At 44.4% G+C, this 26,526-nt stretch overlaps 3 protein-coding genes across 5 annotated transcripts; all 3 read right to left on the bottom strand.

Moving 5' to 3' along the window:
• On the bottom strand, positions 1-9,050 carry tm7sf2 (transmembrane 7 superfamily member 2). 2 transcript variants are annotated; one of them, XM_076020226.1, is made up of 11 exons: positions 8,954-9,050; positions 7,976-8,059; positions 6,312-6,508; positions 6,097-6,151; positions 5,509-5,703; positions 4,580-4,683; positions 3,594-3,713; positions 3,341-3,509; positions 3,170-3,250; positions 2,098-2,220; positions 1-453 (listed from the first exon to the last, which is right to left on the bottom strand). In XM_076020226.1, exons 2-11 carry the CDS (start codon positions 8,046-8,048, stop codon positions 293-295), a joined length of 1,278 nt encoding a protein of 425 aa, XP_075876341.1. In that variant the 5' UTR covers positions 8,049-8,059; positions 8,954-9,050; the 3' UTR covers positions 1-292. The 2 variants fall into 2 exon arrangements, with proteins under 2 accessions (XP_075876341.1, XP_075876342.1); XM_076020227.1 differs by lacking the exon at positions 8,954-9,050 and adding an exon at positions 8,789-8,847 and having other exon boundaries at positions 7,976-8,053.
• Positions 9,051-9,291: 241 nt separating this feature from the next.
• On the bottom strand, positions 9,292-15,289 carry vps51 (VPS51 subunit of GARP complex). Its single transcript, XM_076020223.1, has 11 exons — positions 14,844-15,289; positions 14,266-14,395; positions 14,031-14,177; positions 13,724-13,943; positions 12,423-13,341; positions 12,111-12,326; positions 11,929-12,012; positions 11,687-11,821; positions 11,457-11,578; positions 10,364-10,451; positions 9,292-10,282 (listed from the first exon to the last, which is right to left on the bottom strand). The coding sequence occupies exons 1-11, from the start codon at positions 15,033-15,035 to the stop codon at positions 10,022-10,024; spliced, it is 2,514 nt and encodes an 837-aa protein (XP_075876338.1). The 5' UTR covers positions 15,036-15,289; the 3' UTR covers positions 9,292-10,021.
• A 460-nt stretch (positions 15,290-15,749) lies between these two features.
• On the bottom strand, positions 15,750-26,173 carry frmd8 (FERM domain containing 8). Of its 2 annotated transcripts, XM_076020225.1 has the most exons (12): positions 25,978-26,173; positions 25,528-25,577; positions 24,810-24,907; positions 24,482-24,649; positions 23,694-23,795; positions 22,763-22,821; positions 22,421-22,587; positions 20,576-20,791; positions 20,365-20,488; positions 20,084-20,233; positions 18,227-18,452; positions 15,750-17,868 (listed from the first exon to the last, which is right to left on the bottom strand). In XM_076020225.1, the coding sequence occupies exons 3-12, from the start codon at positions 24,898-24,900 to the stop codon at positions 17,753-17,755; spliced, it is 1,419 nt and encodes a 472-aa protein (XP_075876340.1). In that variant the 5' UTR covers positions 24,901-24,907; positions 25,528-25,577; positions 25,978-26,173; the 3' UTR covers positions 15,750-17,752. The 2 variants fall into 2 exon arrangements, with proteins under 2 accessions (XP_075876340.1, XP_075876339.1); XM_076020224.1 differs by lacking the exon at positions 25,528-25,577 and having other exon boundaries at positions 25,978-26,172.
• Between the last annotated feature and the right edge of the window lie 353 nt (positions 26,174-26,526).

The raw sequence follows: 26,526 nt of genomic DNA, 5'->3' as shown, positions 1-26,526 counted from the left end.
ATAGAAAACATTTGTTATGTAATTGTTCAAAATGTGGGACCTTTAAGAACTTCAGTACATATTTTATGACAGGTTTAGGATTTTACACTGGAATGCTTTAGTTCAGATTCCAGCAACAGTACATTGTTTGATACCGAGCCTCAGATGCAGAGTCTCTGCTGGTTAAACCTGCGGTCTTGCTGTCACATTCACAAAAGTAGCACCGGCTCTGAGTTGTGCTCCACGGGACTGAGAAGGTTTGAAGGTTTGCTCGGTAATTGTATTGCAGCGTTGGTCCCACATCAAACCCCGGTTAATAAATATAAGGGAAGATCCTATAAGGGACACGGCGACAGTATGTCTCCCATGCCAGGCCGTACTTGGCCCTGCACTGTCTCTCATCCCGGTCCTCTCGGTGAATCAGCAGGATGGTGAAATATATGACGTAGAAGTACGGCAGGATATGGGAGAAACCTGGGGAAGAGAGAATTAAGATCTGTAAGATAAAGCTTTACACCGTCAATTACTGCCGCCCTTAAAATTCATGGCAGGAACGGCAGGGAAAAAGCTGCCATTGCGCATCAATCCTGCCCTGTGCATTGTTCAACATCTGTTATATAAAAACCCTGCGGCAGTGACTAGCAGTTGGAGTTAATGTGCCCACTGTTGACTCATCTCCATGTTTTGGAGACCGTGCTCTTTCTTCAGCAGAGGTCTGGAACTTACTGTGTTTCCTTATTTATCAGTGAAGCTTTCACCCGCCAGGGATATGCCATCATGATGCTATTCCTTTTCTTCTTAATGTATAATTTATCAATTTGTGACTTCTGCAGCCACAATTAGGTCGGGGACCGCAGCACATCTCGAATGCAAAAGAGGCACCACAAGTTGAGTCACATGAAGCAAGAATAGCAATAAGTAGAATGTGTCGGCTATAAGTGATAGGCACCATGTGTGGTGTATCCTCATTTATATTAATGGTTTTGCTGGTACACACCCCTGTCGTGTAATGTTGGTATAGCCCGGTGACACGGGGCTATTTAGATAGAGCGGTGGTGGGGGAGTTCAAGGAGACTAGAGCACAGGGCGACAAGGAGTGACTCCTCAGGAATGTAAGACAGCTTACAGCAGAACAAAGAGAACGGGCTCTCTCCACCATGTTACTTATATCAGTCTACATAGGCACCTTATCTAAAACGGACAGGTGGGAAATCTAAAGACTCTGAGGCTGGCTTTGGAAAACTTAAAGAGGAAGCGCATTATTTTCAAAAGCCTGAAGCTTATTTGCATGTGGAAAACATTAATGCTCACTTCAGTTAAAAAATGTCTTTTAAGTCTTGTCTTTTAAGTATTGTTGAAAGACAAGGCTTCCGAACAAAGTGTAGCAATTAGCAGCTAAAGGGTGAGATGCTTCCCTCAGGAGACGCAGAGAAAGCCAGGAACCTTGAAGCACTTACCTGACTAATTAGATGTTTCAGCCTAAAATAATGACCAACTCCAACATGCTTTCATTGTATTTATTGCAGGTTGTTGTGTGTTGTGTCCATTTGTCTTCCCACCTGCTGGAAAGATAATGATAGGACGCGCACCTGTATGTCTGCCCCCTCTACCGGCCCCTGCATGGTTTTATAAATGTAAAACGTCATCTGAAACTCTTCTGTGCTAATTCAAAAGATAAATCCTACAATACATAGTGAAAAAAAAATGGACACCCTTAGAAATGTACTAATTTCCAATTATTATCATTAAATATTCGAGAGATTTTTTTTCGTATTACAAATGTTTGGCTACGTCAGAGACACAATCAAATGGAAATTATTTTTTGTTAATTGCTAATGAGACAAAAAAAAATCTAAAATTCTAGTTCTGGTACTGTGGATGTGTTGCAAGGGGCGTCATCTTGCGGAAACATCCAGTTCTGAGCTGGATGGTACAGAGAATGTGCAGCATGTGGGTAACTCTTGGTGACTGCACTAAAATAAACTGCACTTGGAGACTGAGGACTGATTCTTAGCTCAATACAGTGCATCACCAGTGCATGAGGTGTCCAAAAACTATTTTTTCACCGCTGTAGATACCTACAACAAAAAAAGGGTGTTGGCTTTGATGCTGACTTACCGCATGGCAGAGACCAGGCCAGGGCCATGAGGAGGTCACCCAGGTAATTAGGGTGACGGACAAGACCCCACCAACCCGACACCAGCAGCCGCTTCCCTGTCGCTGTGGCGATGGTCTCCAGCTCTGAGCAGTACAAAAATAAGCTGTGAGTAAATGTCTGGGCACATCTTAGTACATCCATTCATTCATTCATTCATTCATCTTCTATACCCGCTTATTCCTATTCAGGGTGACGGGGGTCTGCTGGAGCCTATCCCAGCTGTCTTAGGGCGAAGGCAGGGTGACACCCTGGACAAGTCGCCAGTTCATCGCAGGGCCACATAGAGACAAACAACCATTCACACTCACATGCACACCTACGGACAATTTAGAGTGTTCAATTGACCTCACATGCATGTTTTTGGAGTGTGGGAGGAAGCCGGAGAACCCGGAGAGAACCCACGCAGACACAGGGAGAACATGCAAACTCCACACAGAAAGGTCTCAGGTCCGGGCCCCAGAATCGAACCTAGGACCTTCTTGCTGGTAGGCGGCAGAGCTAACCACTGCACCACCGTGGCGCCCCTTAGTACATTCATTTTTTCCATTTTACTTTAAAATGCCTTGTTTACAATGAAACAGCTAGGTAATCCATGTTTTATATAGAATAACTTTTAATGTGAAGAGGTAAGTGGGTAAGTGATGCCCCGTATTAAGTTTCTTTACCAGTCTTTTCCAACATTAGCATGTCTCCAGCCTTTCTGTGAACATTTGTCCTTTTAAAAAAGAGAAATCAGCACTTTGTGACATCGCAAAGGGCACACAGTGACAAAACCCCATGCCAGGTATTTGTACCATCTTCTGAAATTGCCTCATGGCCGTCGTGTTTTCTTCCCTTTTAGATTTAGAAGGTACAACTAGCTTCAGAGTTTTAGGGGGAGGCTACAAACAGAGGGCTAAAAATGCTGTTTTCTAGAATAGCACAATATAGCTGTTTAACTCTCGTCAAGGAAACAAAGATCTGAAAATCAGTAATGCAAATCAGCAAAATATGGGGCCTTTTAACGTGCAGTTGAGTGTTAAGATGACTGACTTGCGACGCTGGGATGCGACGGGTCTCGTCTGAACTGGTTCTTCTGTGAGTTGGATTTTCTAAAAATGAAATATCCAATGCCTGGAGGCCAAAATAAGAACATTATTGTTAGTTACATTGACACACACGTCAGAGCCTCATGAGTGCAGACCGGTGCAAACATTGCATTACCATTGAGTGCAATTATAAGAGCAGCTGCAGAGGAGCTGAGGGCCTGCGGGTGCACGACCAGGAAGGCAGCCTGCAGGCTGTACGTGAAGGGCACCCAGGCCAGGTCCCCAAAGACGAGCATGAAGCCAAATCCATCATGGACGATGTCCATGGTTGTCAGAACAGCCTCCTGCCAAGGAGAGGTTCATTTTAAGTGTCTGCGGGAACAGAATGAGCCCAGCATTCATCGTCTTTGTTGCCCCCCCGCCCTCACCTCATTCCACAGAGCATCGCCCACGTACAGCAGCTGGAAACTGTTGACCAGGATCATGGCCAGTGATGGGGAACCTCGGAGCTCCACCTCCTTCATCAGCATGCCCAGGTTTATCACCACCTAAGAGCAACAACAGATAAAAATATCGCTTTCAAACCTAAACTTTACAAACACTATCTGAGAAAGAGTTTGAGAAGGAACTTTGTATCATTTCAGCCAACGGACTGCAGATTCCACTGTGTCCCAGTCGCTTTGTTTAGTGTGGAAGTGCTGTGGAACCTCCTGATCCTGCTCACCGTGTTTAAAAGGTTCACTGGGACATTATCAACTGGTTGTATGATTCTGAAAGCTGAAAGTTTTCCATATTCAACAGGAAGCAAAAGTCTCCCACACACTGTCTGTCGTCAGTCGGTGGAAGCTTTTTCTGTCCTCACCTACGCATATGGCTTCAAAACACTCAGAAGTGCAAAGGTCTGCACTGGGTACACTGAGAACACTGAAAATCATTTTGAAAAAGCACAGAACTTTAATTGTCTCCGCTGATCTGCTTCTTAGACGTGTGACGAGGCCCGAGAGGTAATTCTAGAGAACGTTGCAGCGTTGCTTTGGTTTTCATTTGAAATCGTGGATTTCGTCCTGTTGGCTCTGAAGATACAGACACAAATATCAATGTGAATGTCAAAATGTCCTACTGGGTCAGGTTAACGGGAGGAAATGGTTCTCACTGGCCTGATTGTGATAAAGCACAGCCACAAATTGCGTTGTAAATTCAGAGAGTGCAACATCGCCACCTGTTGGTCATACGTGGCAACCGTAAATCTTATCAGTGAATTGATAGCAGAGGAAAGACATGATGACATGAACACCTGAGCTAAAACTAAAACCATGATTTAATAAGCACGTTCTTTTTCTGAGGTCAGTTTGAATCTTCCTTCCATTTAGGCTGCTGGTTTTTAGTGTCATCTGGTTACCCCATATAAACTCACCCAGCCGATGAGACCAGGCCTGAGCTCACAGAAATACTTGAGGTCAAAGCTTCCAATCCTGGGGTTCAGCTCCCGTCCGATGAAAAAGTCATACAAGGGGTTTCCTAAAGACCACACAGAGATGAATGCATAAATTCAACATTATAGAAGAATTCACCTCGATATAACGTTTAAGATTTACCTCTGTAGTATCACATTTACAGATACACCATGACAACCCAAGTCAATAGTATTGTACATATTTTTCAAATGAGTTAATTTAACATTTCATTAAATAGGAACTGAACAAATCTACATGTAGTTTTAAAATCTAACACATTATTTACACACTGCTGGGTACAAGCAGACATTCTGATCTGCCTGAGCAGATTTTAAATGTGAGATAGACAATCAGCATAGCCCCACCTCTGCTCTACCTGCCATAATTAATTCATATTATTATCACATCTGCTCCAACATTGACCTTCCAGGCTCCATGTGAAGCCACACCTACCAGTCTGCCTCGAGTTATCATCAGTTTTCTTCTAGTCAAACATGAAAACACCTGCTTCACAAGTTTTGCAAATTAATTTTGCTCTAACAGCGTCCTGGCACTGAGTGCAACATCTTTGCAAAATCGTTTTATTTTTCTTTCCCCAAACCGAAGGAGAATGTGAATCATCGCCGTCCGCGCTCTCAGGTTCCTGCCTTCAGATGCGGCAGAGCACAGCATGGCCGGTGTATCAGGGTCAGCTTACTTTATAAAGTGTTCCCGCTGCCTGGGGCTTCCTGGAGAGCTCGACTGTTAGATAATTACCCACAGGAATACCAAAAATCCTCCAGCAAACAGGATAACAAGCCTACAAACGCTCGGTGCTTCAGCAGTAGCTGCGTCTGAACAGTGTATTTCGAGTGACTCCTTCATTTCACAATGAACCCTTTGCACTCACCAGTGTTGCCCCCCAGAGCGAGAGCGTGAGAAGGAGCCCAGAAGGAGCGCACGTAGAGGTAGACAGAGAACAGGAAGGACACGGCAATTGCACACACGGCCAGCGGCAACAGCAGCTCAAACAGATACCCAAGAGGAGCCCCGAGCCCTGCGCACAACAGCAGCAACACGCTGCTGATGCACAGGCTGTGAAAACCTGGGGGAGAAACAGAGACAAAGCAAAAAGTTGTTGCAGGCTGACACTGTCGGGTAAAAATACAGGCAAATGTCGCTGCCGACGGGACTGCAAGATTGTGCAACTCTTGTAAACTTTGCTGTCAGATAAAGTCAGTGCACAGGTTTAACCACACTGGATCAAAACTAAAAAGCTATAATATGTGTTTGTGCACATTTGTATTGTTTAAATACATGACAGACAAGACTGGGATCAGGTCACAACAACAAATCTTTCATTCCTTAGTGTAGTAGAAATTGATGTCTCATGACCACATATGACTCAAGACAGATTTAAAAACATATATGAATCAATTATTATTTAAAAAAAAAAAATGAAAACTCAAGAGAGACCACAAACAGTTAAGAACATTACCATTAATGGGATACTTGAGACGAGTTCCATCCCTCAGAACTAATCCTTCAGAAACCTGCGGGGAAATATGAATACTTGTATTCTCAATCCTAGAAAAATCTTTTTTTTTTTCCCATAAAGAAATAATTCTCCTGTTAGTGGCATATCTTACAATGTCTCCAATCATAATAATTCATCAAGTGTGACTTGAGCGACTCATTCAGTGTGCCATGTACCTTTCCTACTGGCATTAAATAGATGAGGGTGTGCAGAGCGACCCAGCCCAGCAGCACCACAGGGGCCAGGGGGGCCCACAGCTGGTCAGCGGAAGGCAGGGACGGCGGCCACTGGAACACGCTGGCCTCCGGGGATCGACTCATGGTGATCAGGAACAGCACAGTCAGGGGAAGAAAAGCGGGAATGCAAATGGCACCTGAGTGAAGACAGTATGGTGTCAGAGCAGCCAGCTAGACGCAGCTTCACAAGAGAAGCGTTGACAGATTGATGAAGCAAGGGTAGTTCTCTGTAAAGCACAGTCAATATGTGCAGTCAGTGTGGATCTAGCAGAACATGTGGTTCAGATCCATAGCATTACAATGGCTGTCTGGAAAAGGCTAAGTGTAATGTCATCAATGTGATGTCTCACTTATTAACAGCAGCCAGCATATGGATCCAAGAATAAGACAGCATGAGGTCCGTAGACAAACAAACTGCAAAGGCCCCAATATAACACTTGTTGTTGCGTTTGGCGTCAATGATAAGTGGGTGGGAGTGATGAGTCTTAATTAGAGCTTAATGATGTGTCCTGTGTGCACTCCTGCTGTGAAAACCCGTGATTATTACTGCAGTGTTGTTATGGGTACAGCAGGAGGTTTGTCATCTTACTACTTGCAACGTGGCAGCAATTTGTTGCAGAAGTTTCAAATGGCAACATATCAATGGTTGCCTTGACAATGGTGTCACTGATGTTGATATTAAGACTGCAAGTCAGCCAGAGAGCAATATTTAAATTTGATCATATGAAAACTACAACAATTGAGATAAACATGTAACAAAAATCACAGAATTTCAATGAACATTTACTTAACTTTCATAAACAATAAAATAAATCAAAAATATGAATTGGCTGTGTTTTCTAAAGTAAACCAAATAAAAAAAGTAACCAAAACTGAAGAAAAAAAAACACACCATACATTTTAAGGCTACACAAATAAGAAAATCCAGCAGTGAACTCAATGGCACCATTTGGCATGCTTAGCAACAGAACTATGCAAACACTGGAATGACCTATTTTTATTTATTTATTTATGGTTAAAAAAAAAAAGAAGAAAAAAAGGCTTGAATAATCAGTGTGCCTCACACACTGGCTGCTGTTGGCTCGTTTCACCACATCAGAATTTTTTTACATATTACATGCACATTGTAAAGTAACTTGCATGTAACTCTAGAATATGTTCTACTTCAGGTCCAGCTTCAATTCACAGTAGAAAAGGTGCAACAGGAGCTATCAACCATGTGAAAACAACAGACAAATGTTGTATTTTTTACGTCAGTGTATGTGACAAATGTCTTGAAAGCAACTGTTGCCGTGAATCAGAGGATTCATGGCAGTTAATTCTTCAAGGCAAATATGTAGTATGGTCCGAAGCGTGAGAAAGATGACCAACTCATGAACCAATAGCTCTCTACTCTGGATCCCCAAGAAAAATAAAAATATATGGCATCATCAAGAAAATGTAATGGCAAGTACATAAACATTCCCTTTGTGGCAGAGAGGCATAGGCAGTGCAGTAGGGCAGGACAGTGTCAGGACCAGGGTCCACACATGACACTAAGTGTCTGCTGAGGTTGATTATCCAGCCTCTGATGTATAGTGATGAAGTGATAGCGATAGTCTCACCCAGAGTCCCTCCAAATTCCCTCTCCGTGCCATGAGAGGATTTGTCTTTGTGGTTTTGACCAGTGGGTCTCATTATCGCTTCCCCTGCAAAGTCAAAGAAGGAGATAGAAGCTTTATCAAAGTCCAAACAAAGCAGACAAATGGCAGTACTGTGGCAATGGAATAAGGGCATTGCTGTTGCTAAGAATATATGGACTTGAATATATTCAAACTCATCACACACAGACCTTGGATTCATCTCTATTTGCAGTGAAATATCAGTTTTAAATGAGCCTGTGGATCTAAAGTATTAATGATCAGTGCACACTAAATGCACCATCCATTATGGTCAGGTCAGTTGAGGACAGAGACATATGACATATGACAGAGTACACCACAAGCTATAACACATATTACAATCAAAGCATATAACCCACCAGCTTAATATAGGTTTTATTTCAATGAAAACTGGTAAGACTGCATTAATATAACTTCTACTTAACGAGGACAATATTAAGGCATCCTCATTTTCCATACAAGTTGTAAGTGTCCAGTGCACATTGTTCGCACATTTGTTTACTAATGGTTCCTTTAGTTCCGTCTTCACCCTGTGATGGGTAAGGTTGTGATTTTCTGACATTTCATAAACCTGAAGACACATTGTGGGGATGCAACACAGTAGATGACAATTGCAGCGAAACATGACACATGCTTATGGCTGATAACCGGTGTGAGCTGGTGTTTCAGTCACGGCAGATGAACAGATGGGATTATTAGATAAAAATCATACATTGCGAACGGTGTCACAGATAAAGGAGACAAAGTTCAGGACACACGGATCTCGGCTTTAGTTCATGTGTTCCCCCGCAAGTTCTGTCAAGAACCTGCACAACAGAAGCTGTTTGGCCGATACAGCTTAAAACAGCTTGATTAAGAATGAAAAACCACAAACAATACACCAGTGTCGTGTCCTGTTGTGTGATAAATACAGTGCCTTACCTGCCGAAAGCCTGGCGGTGTGAATTGTGTTGTACTAATATTGAACTACAACCATCCCGCAGTCCACACATGGAACCGCCCCCAAAACAGGGCGAAGCCGTCTCTCAGCCAATCAAATCTCTCTATGGTCATCAGAAGAGGGTGGGGATTGCAGCTCCCGCCAATCAAATTTGCACATCAGGTGGCGACAGTCGGCTGTGCGGGGCAGCGAGATGTTGCGAAACACCTGCATTAGCATATCGGCTATATATTTATCCGCTTGACATTTCTTTTCATAATAATAATAATAATAATAATAATAATAATAATAATAATAATAATAATAATAATAATAATAATTTTGAAATACATTCATAAACTTTTATTTTGCACAGACACATTTCAAACATTCAACTTTTTTTTATATTAATCTGTGTGGAAACCTGCGGATGCGAGCAACTGTAAATCATAATACGTCTGTAATGTCAGGTTAAGTTCAAATCACTAGATTACATTCACATTGCATTCATATCTCCCCGAAGAGCAATTATCAATAAATTAGATTTTGACGGGACACATTTTTTTAATTTCTATTTTAGTCACTCGGATCTGCTTTACGCCCTGACAACTCAAATCCAATCAAGTCAATCTGCTAAAACTAACCCTGGATTGTATTCATTACATATTTCTCTCTAGTAGAAAAAGTTTGATCTGCCGAAAATTTACTAAGATAGTCATTGAAACCAATTCACAGAAGTCAGGTTTTGTGGGTTTTCTCTTAGTGTTGATTTATTCATATTTTTACAGTAATTAAAGTGCAATGCCCATACCCTGAACACGACAATTCAATATGCCCAATAAGACTGTGTCTGAATTGAAGTCTTCTACTTACAGGGCTTGAGTCATTGAGGAGTAACTCTTGTGTGACACAAATCCTGAGGCAGTGACCAACAACTGTATTTTCTTTGCACAACATGGCTTACAGTGTAATTAGAATCTACAATAATTTAAAAGGCTTCACGTGTCAACATGTAGAGTTTTAGATGCGCTGTCAGGGGCACTGTCGCTGTCTACGCTGCACTTCAAGCTTCAGCCTCGCTCACAGATGACCTCGATCACACTCTGCTCCATCGGTGCTGGATCCAGGCAGCGGTGGGCGGAGCTCCCCACTATCTCATCCAGCAGGAAGTGCACAAGGTTCTCGTCGGAGACGAAGCGCCACAGGTACATCTGCAGGTAGTGGCAGTCCACCTGGATCTGCTGCAGCCCGTAGCGGCCGAACGTGCGCAGGCGGACGCACTCGAGGAACGTCTTCAAGCTGATCTTGATGATGCCCGTCATCACAGAGACCTGGGGGACGGCAAGCGTGCTTGTGAGTGACGGTTCCTGACTGAAGACTGTATGAAAGCACAGCGAAGCTGCAGCGCTCACCTTGTTGAACTCCACCGAGCTGAAGATGTCTATTCTCTCCGAGAATAGCTTGTGTATGTTGCTCAGTAGATTTGTATCCATGGGGGCGCTGCAGGCAGACACACATCAGACCTGTCAGTTCAGTCAGCGACTGCATGCCTACACTAGGGCTGAACGGTGAATCGCATTTGCGATAATATCGCAATAGCACAAAACGAGATTTCCTAACCGCAAAGGCTGCGATTTGAGCTTGCGAGCGGCACAAAGCAAGGCAAAGTAGGTAGCGAGAGAAGGCGATGCTGCGACGAGCAGGATGGACGGAGCGACACGTAATGAGAAAGTCTTCCTGGTGTCGCAGCTGGTGGGCGTAGTTCAGCAAAACAGTGTCGTGAGAAATTTTAAAAAGAAATGCCGAGCGACTAATGAAGCACAAAGGACCGCAACAGTCGGAGTTGTGTTCGCTGGCAGTGAACTGCTGCCTCGAGTTTTATAGTGATTTTTAACGCCACTAGCGTGTTAACACTGGCTAAATGAGGATGTTGCTGCTGATTTGTGCTGTGTGTGGACTGAAGTTGTGCGGATATTCTTGTCTAATAATAAACCACTCTGTGACTCAAGTGGTCGTTTCAGCGTCAAGATTTTCTCTGCTAGGACAGTGTTTTCATACAAGTCAACAGTATTAAACTAAATCTAGCCTATGAAAAAGAAAGATTTATGTGTAATGAAACTATTAAATCGCAATCGCAATATTGAGGGGAAAAAAAAAAATCGCAATAAGATTATTTTCCATAATTGCAAGTTTTTTGCATGATAAAAATCAAGCCCTACTACATAAACGCAGAACATATATTACTGCTTCAATCTGGACAAAAAACATTTCTTCCTAGAGAAATGTCCATTTCATTTTTTTCTAACCCCTTTATAAATAACATCAAACATGAACATCAAATATGTGAAACTGATGGGAGTGAGGGCTCTTGATTCAATAAAGTGTATTTTTTAGAGTATGTGTATCTTTGGTGGCAGTACCAAAAATAAAACAGACTAGTGTGGGTAAACCCAACCGAGGTGCACATCAGTCTATCATTTCCCGCATGCTTGCAGCAACTCTCACCTCGGAGTGTAGCTGGCAGCGTAGCGCGCTTGCTGCCTGGAGCTGCTGTAGACGGAAAAAGTCCTCTTGCTGGAGTCGCTGCTGTGTGCTTTCCTCACACCTTCTTCGTATAAAAGACCCACCTGAGGGGAAGTAGAGCGGAATCAGAACTTCCTGGCACATAGTTAAAGAAATAGAATATGACTTAACGTGTCAGGCATGGATTATAAATATTCAGAGGCAAGAGTGACCTGCACGTCGATGGAGGTGGTGTCCTCCACCACCCTCTTCATCACAGCGCGGACGTTTCTTGGCTCGATGGTGTTGACCCAGTCTCGTGTCTCCACACTCTTTCTTAACATCTGGGAGATAATCAGACCCTGCACCTGAAGAACAGACACGCGCATTTGTGAGAAAAGGTTGGACGCAGAGGTTGTGTTTCAATGGTTTGAGAAAAGGAAGAAAATAACCAGTGGTGTCTGCAGGTGCATACTTTAACATAATGGTTGAGTAGCTTCTGTGCTGCCTCCCTGGCTTCTGCACACAAAGTTGTGACGGGCGTTACGGGGCTGTGGTGCTGAGAAAGTAAAGGGACACAAAGGAAACCTGACGTCACTTCTAATCGTCCGTCTAAAGTTTGATTCTGCAGTGACAGAGTTCTGATGTACGCCTTACCTGCACCAGGAACTGCTCGTCGGTCAGCGTCAGAATGTAGGAGATGGTGGAGGTTTCGTAGTCCAAGCAGAGGCGGGACAGCAGCAGCAGGAGGGCGGGCGGGGTCGAGCCGCCCTTCTCCCCGGCGCTCTCGCAGAACTGGCGAGAGGACTGGCACACAAACTTGATGAAGTTCACCACGAGGCTCTCGCGCACGCCCTGACTGCAGAACTCACCCTGCGAGGAGACGAAAGCACCGGCAGCGTCACCGTACGGAAAGAAGACTAAATAGAAATGTTCCTTTATTTAATGGTCGGCGTCTTTCCACAGTACCTTGAAGTAGGGTTTGTTGGAGAAGGTGATGTCCTTGGCGGTGAAGAGATGCACTGAGGCCAGCACCGCCTTGATCTGATTGAGGATGGAGGCCGACAGGGAGGAGAGCAGCTCCGGCAGGCTGCCCGGGGCGTCTCTGCCGGAGGCCGGCCCCCCGAGGAGAGCCCCGCCTCCAGCCGCGGCGGCGCCGGCCACGGAGAGCCGGGGCGTGGCCAGGGCCTGCCTCACGTCCGTCAGGCTGTCCATGTAGAAGCTCTGCAGGGCCGAGAGGTACTGCTTGACCCGCTCCGTCGCCGCCCGGATCACGATCTCGGTCCCCTTGCTCTGCACGGCGGAGCCCGGCAGCAGCTTGGCCACCGCCTGCAGCCTGCGGTGGAAGCGGTCGAGCGCGCGCACCAGCAGGGAGTTGTCGGCGACTCCCTTCTCTTCCTGGATCCGCCGCTCCACCAGCGAGAAGTAGCGGGCGGCCAGGTCGTCCACGAAGGCCTGCAGCTTCCCGCTGGCCATCTGCGCGATGCTTTTGGAGGCCAGCTCGCCCGGCTGGGCGTGGTTGACGAAGAGTTCCTGGTAGGACGTTATGACTAAACACAGGCTGCTGACAAATTCATTGCAGCCCCGGTCAATGAATTCCAGGATGTCGGTGTTCAGCGTGGGTGAAGGTACGGCGCTCGTGTTGGGGGAGCCGTGGGACGGCGACCCAGCCACCGCCAGCGCTGCCGCAGATGACAACCTGCGCGCCGAGGCCTCCTTCGCGGCAGACGGGTACGGCCTTATCTCTGCCTCCAGGCCCTGCAGGTCCGACTCCAGTCGAGACCGAGCGTGGCTCAGGAATTTATCACACAGCTCTTCGGCGGGTTCGTCCAACTGGAGCAGCAGCTCCACGCATTCTGATAAGTCTTTGGCGCTCGAGCCGCCGTCCCTGCATGGCAACAACAAAACAGGGGGAGATTAAGCACACCCAGAAAATCTACTTTTGTGCACAGCAAATGCATTCCTTCATAAATGGCACTGAGAAACAGTGGTCAGTTATACCAGTGACTTCAGTTTGTTTGTATTCCTTTTAATTTCTACTCAAGCCATGTCACACATTGCTGAATCAGTGCACATGACTGATAATGACCAACGCGCTTCAGACGACGACCCCCTTGATCACACACTAGTCACATCTTAAGGATCAACATCTCATTTATTCTAAACATAGACAGGCAGATCTAACCCAGTCTAAAGACACTCACAGTTCACAGGTTGTCAACATGGCCCTACAGTTCCATGCTGTCAGCTCTTAGTGAAAAGATCCCCACCTGAACTTTTGTCGGAGCTCCTGCGCCAACTTGTCCATGATGGCGTGGCAGTCGTCCTGAATGCCCTTGAACGAGGGCAGGTGGCTGTACTGCTGCAGCACACAGCGGGCGTGCCGGTGGGATCTCACCGCCTGGGCGTAAGCCTGCAGCTCCAGACACTTATTCAGTCTGGCGGGCAGTTCAAACAGGAACTGGAGTTTCCGTAACAGGGTGTGGACACCTGGAATCAAACGTAGTTACAGACAGAATTCAGCCCGTGACCATTAAGAAGGCAGGATCAACATCCAACTGCAGGGTTGAGGCTCACCAGAGAGTTTTGTGATCTGTGCGTGCTGGTCTTGAAGAGTACCAGTGATTCGAGCGCTGAAGTCAGTGATCGCTGCCATGTTGGCTGACAGGCAGTCCATCTCATCCTCCATCTTTTTAAAGTCATTCTTCATCTTTCTTATAGTGTCTGGGGGGGAAAGGTGAGAGGTCTGGGTATCTTAGGGTGCACATTTGACAAACCAATAACTAACTAATTTGTAGTTACGCTTCCTCACCTGTTGCAGAAATGAACTTGTTGTAGTTTTCATAAACCAGCGTCTGCATGTCACTGTCCAGAGAGCGGATCTGCTTCACCATGCATGTCTCCTGGTCCATCAGCTCTGCCAGAGAGCACTCCCGTCTGAGCTGCAAGACACACACACACACACACACACACACACACACACACACACACACACACACACACACACACACACACACACACACACACACACACGTAAGGATATGGCAACAACAATGTAATAATAAAAAAATACACACTCTAATGTTATGCAAGTTTCTTCTTTTCTTTCGGTAACATATTAATTTGTGACATCTAATACAAGTTAGAAAAGCCCTTCAAGTAAAGTGACCATTCATTTAGGCATGTATTTTCCATAGTAAACGTTCATTTTCAGGTTCAGGGCGGGTTTTTTTTCTTTTCTTTTAAATATCCATGTTGTTGTTGTTTTTTTGTTTATCTACACCAGAAACCAGGTACAAAAATGTAGTAAGTTAATGCAGTCAACACAATCATACTGAATGTGTTCGTAAGGTGAGATGTTACGCTAAAATGACAACAGCGGTCTCCAACCTTGTTTAGGAAGTGCTCTGGGTCGAAATGAGGCCCGTTGATGTCGCAGGGGTCCAGGGACATCGGCTGCTCGTCGGGGTTTCCTTCCTCGTTTAGCCCATAGTAGAGCTTCAACATTCCGTGCACCCTTCGCCTCCTGTCGGGCCCGGAACCATCCGACACCTCCGCCGAACCGTTCGTATCAGCGTCCATACTTAAAAGGCGACCGGTGGAGAAATGACTAATTGAAACGTTGGTAAACAAAGATGACGGCCGCACGAAAGAGTATCGGCCACTGTCTGAGAATACCAGCGAGAAGCCCAAACGTGTACCCTCACTGACTCCCTTCAGTATTAAATAATGTAATATTATTTTTATAATGTTACATTTTCCCTGTAACGCTAGCAGCCAGTGTAGACTGTTTCCGTGCCATTTTAGCAGCGAGCTTGATTCCCTTCCTGTTTCCGGTTTCGTAGCCTATCAGCTGCTTCGCTATCAAAGAGTGTGTGTGTAGTCAAGATGATTCACTCTGGTGACTCGGATGGGCCGTGCATCACAGAACACGTATCACAATGCCGTTCTGAAGACGTCAAACACTGTACGACAGTAGCTGGGCTCCTTTTACAATCTCTCCCTTTACAAATATTATTTTTAAGAAGGGAGTTCTGCTCAGTTGAAGATTCATTGCTGCTTACTATATATCACTTACTTTTTATGTCTACTGATATAAGACATTACTTAATTTTGGCTAAAAAAAAAAAACAACAACAAAAAACTCAGTATTCAGTACCAGAAAATGAATGGTAATTTTGTTACATAAAACATAAAAAAAACATTATATAGCATTATCCATTATTTTGTTTTGTGAAAATGCAAATATGATTAAAGGGACGTTTTGAGAGCACAGTAATAAACACACTTACAAAGTTGTACAGAAATGAGCCTACTTGGCATTTATTCATTAAAAACATACTAGGTATATTTTCAAGAAGGCAGAGGAACCCACAATACACTAATCCACAGGAGTCCAGTGTAGTCATCATTGTATTCATATAATCACATCAGCTTACTAAGTGAAATGCAATATGTTGCCGGAAACATGTTATATACAAATCAGGTTTGTAGCAATAACATTAACAAAAAAGTTAATTTTACATTTCCAATGACCAAAACAGTAAAAACAAAAAGGCACTTTGATGCTTCTACTAAGTGATTGCTTGAGAAGACAATGCTTGCCTATTTCTTCATTCTTCTGTACAAACGTTGAATAGATGTATAACGGAAACAACATTTAAAAAAAAAAAGCATGTTCATAAAAGCACATTTAGGAAACACAACCAGAGCTTAACAGACAATGGATTAGTATTTTTAGTGCAGAACCACATGGCGTGTAGTCTTTTGGAATGGCTATACTACAATGTGACATGCATAGTGTGGATCAGCAACAACATACATGGCTGCTGCAGCAGGGTTACAGACAGTAGCTGATGAGTATACAAGTCAAAGAAAGCACAGAGGAGCGGGAACATTCTGCAGTCTGCATGCTCAGGAGTACCAGAAAAACACATGACACCCCTGGAATTCAAACACGTTCAAGTGGAAGGCAGAATTATTTCAAGGTACTTCTCTGTACTCGGACCACTGGCGAGGTGAGGATGTTTGTTAGAGTTACAGCAAAACAACGACACGGCCTTCACAAGTAGAGAGGCGTCATCAAGAGGAAGTTTTGGAGGACACGCCCATCTTTGCTGAGTCAAGGTAAAAATTCTGAGCTGCAGCATGTTGGGCGTGCTTAGTTTAGCATCCACACACGCATTTCAGATGGAAACCAAAGATCAACAAATGAAAAACCCAAAACAAAACAAGGAAGTTTGTACTGTTAGTCAACTAAAAAAAAACAAGAGTACACTGCAATTTGAATTTGTTTATGTTCATCAGCTATCTTGTAAAATACTGTGTTTGTCAAATGTCATAACGTATGAAACAAAACCTGGAAGTCTAAGTTACATTTAGTGGTGCATTAATATAACATAATAGAGTGTTTCTTTGTTCACTGCCATGTTCATTTATTTGCTTAAGGGATAAAGATCTGAAAAGAATCACTTCCAATTCATCAAACTCGCCAACTCTTAGAAAATGTAATCCTTTGATAAAAATGCAGATTCATTTTTGCTCCCTAATCAGAGAATACATTCACGCAAAAATCACCTTAGTATACAAAGTGACGAGTGCTACCTGCACTTTCTTCTGCGATAAACATGTCATTGGCGTAAAACTCTCCAAGGAGTGCTTCCACATCACACTGTGCTCCCATTTGCACCTTTGTCAGCAACATGAGTCAAAGAAAAGAGGAAATATTTCCACCACTGCTTTAGTCTTCACACTGTTGTGAGAACAAGGCACTGGCAGTATATTAGAAAGTAGGATGGTAACAGCATCCACTTGGAAAAACAAACAAACAAACAAAACAGTTTGTCACGCTCACTCTGAAGAGATTAAGAGAGAAACTTTCATTTAAGCAGATGTTCAATTCTAAAGTAGTATTTGGAATAAGGAGAGGTAACATAGTGCTGACACTCAGACAGGATTTCACCTTTCTGAGTTACAGCAACAGCACCAGAACTCTGCAGGAAGTTCAAAGTGCTGATAAACAGTCATCAACCAGAGTCACTGGAAGAGGATTTTTCTAAGGCGCACATTTCAAAATCCGCAACAGTTCACATTGCTGCACTGTCCACATGTACACAACTCAGGATGGTAAATGATGTCCCTCACACTCGATGTCGATCCCTCTCTTGGTCCTTTCACTGTTCATGCGTCGTTGGTTAAATGTCTCAAGTCTTTTCTTTTAACGTCAGTGTTTAATGTTCATGTTTGGTCTTCGGGGGGGTTGGCGAGGGGGGGGAATGGTGCGGAGCAGATCAGAGAGTTCAGCCCTGCTCCAGGCTCTCTGTCACCTGCACGGCAGAGTACGCTGCTGCTGTCGACGGCTGCCGGCTGAAAAAGGATGCGGCTCTCTTTGGCTTGTACCGCTTGATTTCTTTGCCTGGAGGATCGAGAGGGACGCACACGATGAAGAATGTATCACACTGACAAGTTTCTCAATCTTCATTTGAGGATGATACAGTACGGGGGGAAAAAAGGTTTTGGGATAGGCTGTGCATTTGTGATGCATTGGCCTGAAGAACAACTCTTGAACTGCAGTATCTTTTAAGAGAGTCACCCACATTATCTTGCACGCTTCTGCACATGCTCTGTTCTGTCCAGAACCGGCTGTTTCGGCACGACACATAACGAAAATGTATTTAAGAATTATTTATTTATTTATTAATTTTTAGACTTATAAACGATAACCCCCACAAGATTTCAAGGGAGTTTGAAAAACTTTTTTCTGAGCCGCTCACCGTTATCCACGTAGTTGATGGTGCTGAGTGTGTGAACCCGGCTGCACACGACGCTGTTCTGCCTGTGCAGCATCCCTCGCCGGCCTCCTCGGCCGTTCCTGTTGCCGCCTTCGTGGCCGGTGGACGGCTGAGGGACGGCGCCGTCCACGTCGGCGGCGGCCGCCGCTCCCTCCGACGCGGACTTCAGCTCCACGCAGAACTCGATGAAGCCGCTCATTAGCTCCGCCTGGTCGACGGAGAGCATAAAAACACGGCTGAGCAGAGACCCTGGAACAGCTGCACGTTGCTTTCTGCCTCGGCAAGGGGGGTTTAGCGGGAGCGCTGCTTTAACTGTTACGTAACGTCGCTTCACCATCTGGTGGCCGACGCGCTCCTTCCTGACTGCGCTGCGTGATGCTGCTCCATATGTTGCCACAAGTGACAGAAACTCTTGCGAGTCTCAATATGATTGTGAGGTGTTTAGATGAAGCAAAGTGCCGCAGCATCTGCAGCTTCTCCAAGAGACACAAAAACACCAGCTGCACCGGGCTCTCTGGGGACGTCGGCGTTTTGAAGTGGCACGCACACACGTGCGCACACACCCGGTCTCCTTAAACTGATGCTGGTTTGGAAGGGGACCTGTGATGATAACACAATTAATCTGAGCGATTAAGGCCGTTATTGTTAATGCTAAACACCTTTATTATTGCCACAGCATAATGAGCAACAGGCGTGCACTAAAAGGCACTAAAAAAAAAAGTTGGTCTGGTCAATGAGGCCACTTCTGCTTTTTTGGGTGTCTCTACTAGAAGGATCTACTACAGGAAGCAGCTAACAAGCTGGAGCTTCCCTCACAATCCAACACAGCCACAAAACACAAGCAGGTGTCACACAATTGTGCCCCGTTATGTTATTGTGGTGGTTTAAAATGGAATATACATGGTTTGAGCAGCAAGGACACTGCCCAGCGCCAAATAGTCTGTCCCTTGTTGGACATCTGCAGCTGGCGAGTGACCACAAGACAAGAATACACCATAGCAGGTCAGAGGTTGCAAGACAAGCTAGATATCTGTTGGTATAGCCACTCTTTGGAAGAGAGCAGTTGTAGCTTTGGTCCAAGAACAACACCTTCTTGGGATGTCCATAGGACAGGAGACACTATATTTTTGACATGCTGGACTCTTTAAAACTGCATGTACTCCAGCATCATAATGGGCACATTAGGGGTTCATCATTGGGTTCATCATTGGGTTCATCATTGGGTTCATCAGTGTGTGCATCGTCAGTGCGTCATAGGATGTAGTTGTCTTGTTTTGTGTAATTCTGGATGACCCCAGGTTGCTGTACAATTTTTCATCTGTCAGTAAACCTGCAAGAAATGCCTCTGATCCTTGACTACTTTGCTTCATTTCAACTCCTGAACTGATTGCTCAGCAACTATGGAAAGCTATGGAACATCAGTTGTCCAGGAGGACCCGGAAAGCACTGGCCTTGGGTCTTTCTTTGGGTACAACATGTGGCGAGCCAGTCAGGAGTGGCTCGAGATTTGCGATATACAACATTATTTAAGTACAAAAAAAAGTTTTGTTGCAACGCCGGCTTTGACGCAAATGCAGCACTACACATCCAAGCAAAGACAATATAACGGCAGTTTCACATTTGACTTTTGTTGTCACAAATTTCAAATTGAATACAAAATAATTCCTTTGGACATAAATAACGAAACAGCAGACAGATCAAGCTTGTGATCTGAGATGAGAGGCCGAAGCAGCCCCACATCAAGCTATCAGTGACGATAGATCTTTGTTTTCATACAACGCCGAGCCCATTTGAAGTTGTGTCCGGTTGTGTTCTGTCCAGCCGACGCCGGGTTCTTACTTGTTTGGAGTAGATCTTCAGCAACTTGTTCACAGGAGTGCCGTCTTCCTCGCCGTCGAACTCCAGCCAAAGAATGTGTGAGTCCCCCTCCTCCTCGGGGTAGCTGTGGTCCCAGGAAAGCTCACTGAAGCGCAGGCCGAGCAGCACGTGCTGCGAGAACGAGAGAGAGAGAGAGAGAGAGAGAGCGAGAGAGAGAGAGAGAGAGACAGAGAGAGACAGAGAGAGAGATAAGGAGTGACTGTGTCTGCAGATTGAAGACTGAAGATCCAAGTCAGACTCACTTTCTCCTTGACGTCCATGACGTAAACGCCCTCCAGGCAGATCCCGACACTGACTGCTTTTAGTTTCCCCCTCTGGAGGAGCCCCTGAGCTGGTTTATCGATCTCCCCGGGAAAGAAAGCGCACCTGGTTGACATGACATCGACATTTGAGGAAACTTGGATTGGGGAAGAGAGTTTAAAAACAACTACAACAAATAAAACAAACACTTACCCATAATAAGGCAAAGTGTGACACGTGTGGAGGTACTGCTGTAGGAGCCGTTTGGGCTCCGGAGGGCTTCCGGCAGATGCGGCGATCTTTCTGTACTCCTCCAGGAGGTTCTGCTCGAGCACGGCTTGGCGGCTCGACTTCCCCCTCAGAGTGGAGAAGAGACCTCCGCCCCCCATGGCAACGTGGGCCGGCACGAACGAGGACAGCTTCTTCTCTCTGCGAGACAGCAGAGAGGAACTCAGAGAAGTCGAAGCCAATCTCAGCCTGCAGACTTGAAGGATCTGCAGAACTTTGAAACATTTTCTGTTTCATCTCCGGTCATCGTGACCTCCGTCTTCTCCTCCTGTTCCCTGCTGTGCGCGGCTGAGACAGGAGGATAATAAATTCTCATTTCAGTTGAAAGGACCTTGACGAAGTCAGCCGATACTAAGTGCTTTTTAGATTTATGGGGCAAAGTCTTTACGTTTTTAGACAGCAGAGCCCTTGAGCGGTCATTTTTAGTCCAATATTTCATTCAAAAAAGTAAAGATTTTTTTTTCAACAAGGCTGTGAAAAAAGAGAGAGAACCAAAGTGACAAAGATACTATTACTTCACTGAGCAAATAAATCTGGCTTTGCTACTCATACATGAGTGCAGGACGTAAATAACAGCACAGCAGTGTCCTATTCCTGACCAGTCAACTTTTAATTATCACAGTTACCCATCTTCCTGCCTGTAGAATTACATAATCAACAACAAGGAGTTACTAGGCAGAGACAAATCTTCATTTTAATTAGGATCAAAGTCTCAGAGGATTTCCAAAGAAAAACACGTCCATTATCGTTCCAACTCCAACCAGAAGTGTCATTCAGTGCTTTTGTGCACCTGCCACTAGCATGCACTAAAACTCAGGCAGCAGGGGTGTAAGCAAAATGTAAAAAATAAATAAAATCAAAGAGAGGAGGCACTGTTGACCTTTTTCACAACGCCTTTGGATGATCGTCAAATTCCTCTGCACTGACGCTGATTGCTCTCAAAGCCACTCAATCCACCAAATGCCCTTTGAAAATGTTTAGATGGGGGACATGAGTCTGGCTCTGTGTGTGTGTGTGTGTGTAATCTTCCAGCGCATTAAGCCAGAGTGAAAATTCCTCCCAGTGCAACTGGATGAATGAACAGCAGGGACCATCACAAACTTGTTCAATTTTCTAAAGAGGCATCAAACCAAGTTAACTTTGACAAAACAAAATGTTCTTTTAACCAAGATCCCAAGCCAAGGAACAGTGGAGTGGGATCACTGTTTGAGCTCAACGTGTGGCTTTTGTTGTTTGCTTGTTGTTGGTTTTTTTTGCTGTTGTTTTTTAACCAACTGTCTGGAATTCAGACCATTAGGCTGGTGACTCGACGTTAGACGAGTGACTCCTGGAACTGGCTGCAACTCTATCCTTTCTCCAGAGATTCAAAGATTATACTTAATGCAACACCATATGTTGTGTCCCAAAATCTTTAATAATCTTCAACAAGCTGGAGAGGATTTACTGTTGTGTTTATTATGTTTTAATACCGTCTTTGTCCATGTCAGCCATGTCTTGGTTTGAACCAAACGTCAGAATATCACATAATCGCTACAAAAAGTGCTGTTTTTGGACAAACTCAGATAGGCTGGTTTCACCTGTGGCCCTGCGATTTCTGCAATATTGTTTAATATCAAATGAAATGGAGATGGACTTCAAACAACCCTTGTGACTCCTGTGGATTATGCGCAGCGGTTCTTTCAATCCACATTCCAAAACGTACTGGTGAGAATGATGGATGATTTTACACATTCAATTATACACACATAAAATATCTGGATCTCTACTTACTTTATAGTAGTGGTCAGTTGTTGATCGTTAAGGCCAGGACCTTCATCGAGAGCCAGGGACAGAGCCCCCAGAGCCGCCCTGTGCTCAGGGTCACAGGGGTAGCGGCCAGTCAGTATGTTGTTCCTGGCCTCCTCGTACAGGAGCCTCAGCACGGCCTCGTCTTCCATCTAAGAGCAGCCGTGACGACAGTCATTAGCTCAGACAGGCAAAAATGTCAGCAAAGTTCAATCAGAATTTTGTTTTCATCTGTAGAACTATTCAATTGGACCTTCAGTATCAGGACAACTTGACGAATTACCAGCCCTTCAGGGGGCTTTAGCAGAAAGGTCAGGAGAAAATTACCTGCAGCTCTTTAGATTTTGCGTAAAAAACATTGCGACGGTACTGGAGAAATGGCTCATCTGAGGAGAGAGCAGAAGAGGAGGACACTTTAGGATCACGTGGCTGTCTGAACGCTGTTATTACTGTCGTCCCCATCGCTGGTCAGAGGGCAGGAGTGAGAGTAAAGAGATAAAACGGAGGAGGCAGACTGGAGAGAGCTTCCCTCCTCCAACCCACTCTGCTGCAACTAATGCTCGGACACTTAACACCTCAGGATTAAGGAGATTATGCAACGCCGATAAAACAATCTTTTTTTAAAAAAAAAACAACAAAAAAACAAAGTCTAGGTTGTGTTTTCCTCTTGCCAACACACTCTGCAGTCACCAGTGCTTTGAAAAGACAGGCCGCAAACTGACACGTGTGGAAACTTTGTCTGTCAGAAATAAAGACAAACAACACCAGACTTGGAGTCAGCGCCTCACACCTCTTTTACAACTTATTAAAGCTGTGTTACAGCTCTCCAGAAAACCATTCTGGTCGACAAATGTTGCAGAATGGCAACCAGAAGTGGTGACAAACTTTGGCAGAAAACTTTTATGTCACCTCAGTTCTGTCCTCAGTTAATTTAACAAGTGCACACTATGGTGTGCTGTAAAAGTGATGCGAAATATCGCAATGAAGCAAGGCTTTGTTTCTTTTACACTCAGTGGAAGTATAACTGATTCAAATCATTGTAATAAAGAAACATAATGATTGTGGTGATTAAGGTTGAATGACTCATGTAATAGGCACAACATGGTTACCACTAATAATTGCAGTACAGAGAAACAGTGCGTGCTTCTTCTTCAACGCCAAATCTCCCTTTTAACACAAACCAACAGGTTTATAATGCTCGCTTCCAAGCTGGAATATGGTTTTTAATGGGATGTACATGTCTGATTATCATTGTCACCTTGTGATATATCTTCTTCAGAAGCATCAGTGAAGCGATACAGCAGGTCGTTCCATTGACGACAAAGTTTGTAGGGCTGATGTCTCGTCTTCAACTGCAACTCTGAGGAGTGATAAGGAAAGAAAATTGAGATGTCTCGGTTTAACTGCTTTGGGTCTTGTTTCATTGGCACCAGCTTCTGTGCTTCCACTAAAGCAAGATCCATCCATCCATCCATCTTCTATACCCGCTTATTCCAACTCAGGGTGACGGGGGTCTGCTGGAGCCTATCCCAGCTGTCTTAGGGCGAAGGCAGGGTGACACCCTGGACGAGTCGCCTGTTCATCGCAGGGCCACATAGCAACAGACAACCATTCACACTCACATGCACACCTACGGGCAATTTAGAATGTTCAATTGACCTCACATGCATGTTTTTGGAGTGTGGGAGGAAGCCGGAGAACCCGGAGAGAACACTAAAGCAAGATGATGATTTTATTAACTCAAGGTCATTGATGTGGTTAAATACCAACTGTGACTTAGTGGTACCTAAAGCATGTTGCATGTCCCACTTGACCTTACATAAAAAAAAACATTGTCCTGAATAAAGGTTTGTGGTTCTTGTGTCTCAGAAGATCCTGCTAATATATAAGGATATATGTTATAAAAGCTTATTTGCACACAGAATATTGTGTTTTCAAAAAGGAAGGCAAGCATTACCACATTACAAGCTTTTCATAACATTCTGGCATAACATTAATTTCTGGCAGATTTAGTATTTATGAGCTTGTGAGGAAAGGTGCTCCTACCAAGCAGCGGAGAACAAAGCCAGAAGGAAAAAGTGTCCTGTGCAGATTCTGCAATGTGGAGAGCCTCACGAACGCTGCGGCCCAACTCCTGTGCATTGACACTGCCGAGTCCTTCTATGGTTAAATGCACAGCGCTTTCTCCAAACAGGTATACCAGCACATCTTGGGCTATGCAGAGACACAAATATTTTTGTTTAATATACACAAAAAAGACATACAGCTTATGGAACACCACTTTCAACAATTTTCTTTTTGTGTATTAACACAATGACAGACTGAGGACTTGTCTTAGCCCCCTCCAGTTCAACTAATATTAGTTACGACATACCACGGCTAAGTGTTGCAGAGGAAGCAACACTTCCTCTTTGCGAGACGTTATCCGCAGAGTCTTGAGAAAAGTTGCCGTCATCTCCCTCCATCTCGATCCTAAAATACAAACAAAATAAACCGGTATTATGTTTTTATTCCACATAGTAATACAACATGTACTACAAATGTTTGGTTTAGCAATGACTGGAGAAGTGGTTAGAAATGGACAAGCACTGTCATGCTGTTTCTTATGGTTGTTGTTGTTTTTTTTTTTTTTTTAGAATTTTTTTAGAATTTTTGTTTGGGTTTTCTGGTATGTAAACTCTTCTACTTAATTACACTGAAGAATGCATTGCCTCACTAGTTTAAATGAGGTGGGGCAAGAGCTGTTTATGGAAACATTTGTGTGAACCACGTCTGTGGTAGTCACACAAAGAAAAAGTGCCATTTATATTGTTAAAGTAATACTATCAGTAATACTGTTCAACTCATTTACTTTTACATCCTTCAGAAATTAACGTTGGCTTACACATCAGAGGTAAATAAACTGAAATAATAAATGCTAATATCACAGCTGTCACGTACCACATTATTCCGATCATTTAAATCACATTACAGCAAGAAGTATGGTGCAAAATTCCTATACGCACGAGCGCCACCATGTGGTACAAACGCAATATCCTATTAAACTACAGCTCATCTTAACGGAATGAAAATCATCATCGTTCTTAACTCACTTTGGCCAACACAAGACCCGGGCGGCTTGAAACAGTCAGTGGAACTTTAGCTGTATATACAAAATACAGATGGTCAGTGGATGTAAACAGCTCTGTCCCGAGGCCTGTTGGACACGGGCTGGTTAGCTAGCTACTGAAGAATGTCCTACGGATGCCGAACATACACCAACAATGGTCAAAATATCCCAGCGAACTCCTAAACGTCATAACGTTGAATTTGAATAGCTACATGAGAAACAGCTATGCTAACCAAGTCATCATCGAAGAGGGGTTATCAACTGCCTTTGGCAGAACTACAACATCCTCATTTAGCAGTTAAACACAAGTATGCCAGCAGAATAAACTTAGACGCAAAGCTAGCGTCATTCTAGTGTTTTGCCCAATACAGTGACACAACTTACTGTTAATAACAATTGAGGGAACAAACTGTATCTGCTGCTGTCAACCTACCTGCCGGTTGCCGTAAAGCCCCTCTGTGTTCGGGTAACGCTATATCTATTTTTAAATGACGTTGGATATTCCACCCCTGAATGTATTCGCCAAATAAGAAAACAACTCGTTGTTGTTTCCTGGCTGTGGCTAGCCAGGCATCTAAAACTAGCTTTAGGTGTTGTGTCGATATCTGCATACCTGCCAAAAAGATCCACAGACCTCGCGAGAGCCGGACTACGGAAGAAGACTGGGACCAAATCAAACGTCTTAATCGCTACACTTTAGACATTGTAGCCATTATTACGAAAGAAACCGACGGTCCGAGTAATTTCACTTCGCACATTTGTCCCACGAACGAACTCACTACATAAGGTATGAAAACTTAACTGAAATGAACAGATAATAATCACTGTTATTGTTAATTTGGCTACGTTTGCGGCGCACTCGCTCCCGCGCGGCTCATACAATTTGGACGTAACAGAAATCCGCATAACACGTGGCAGCTGCAACAGTTTGAGCGCACAACTGTCGGGCAGATGATTGGATAACGTTGAACCACGATGAATT

This window comes from Nelusetta ayraudi, unplaced genomic scaffold (genome assembly GCF_046127955.1).
Source record: "Nelusetta ayraudi isolate G7.1 ecotype Tasmania unplaced genomic scaffold, CSIRO-AGI_Nayr_v1 ptg000011l, whole genome shotgun sequence".
NCBI lineage: Eukaryota > Metazoa > Chordata > Actinopteri > Tetraodontiformes > Monacanthidae > Nelusetta > Nelusetta ayraudi.
Note: the sequence above shows the minus strand (reverse complement) of the source record. Positions and strands in the feature narration are given on the sequence as shown.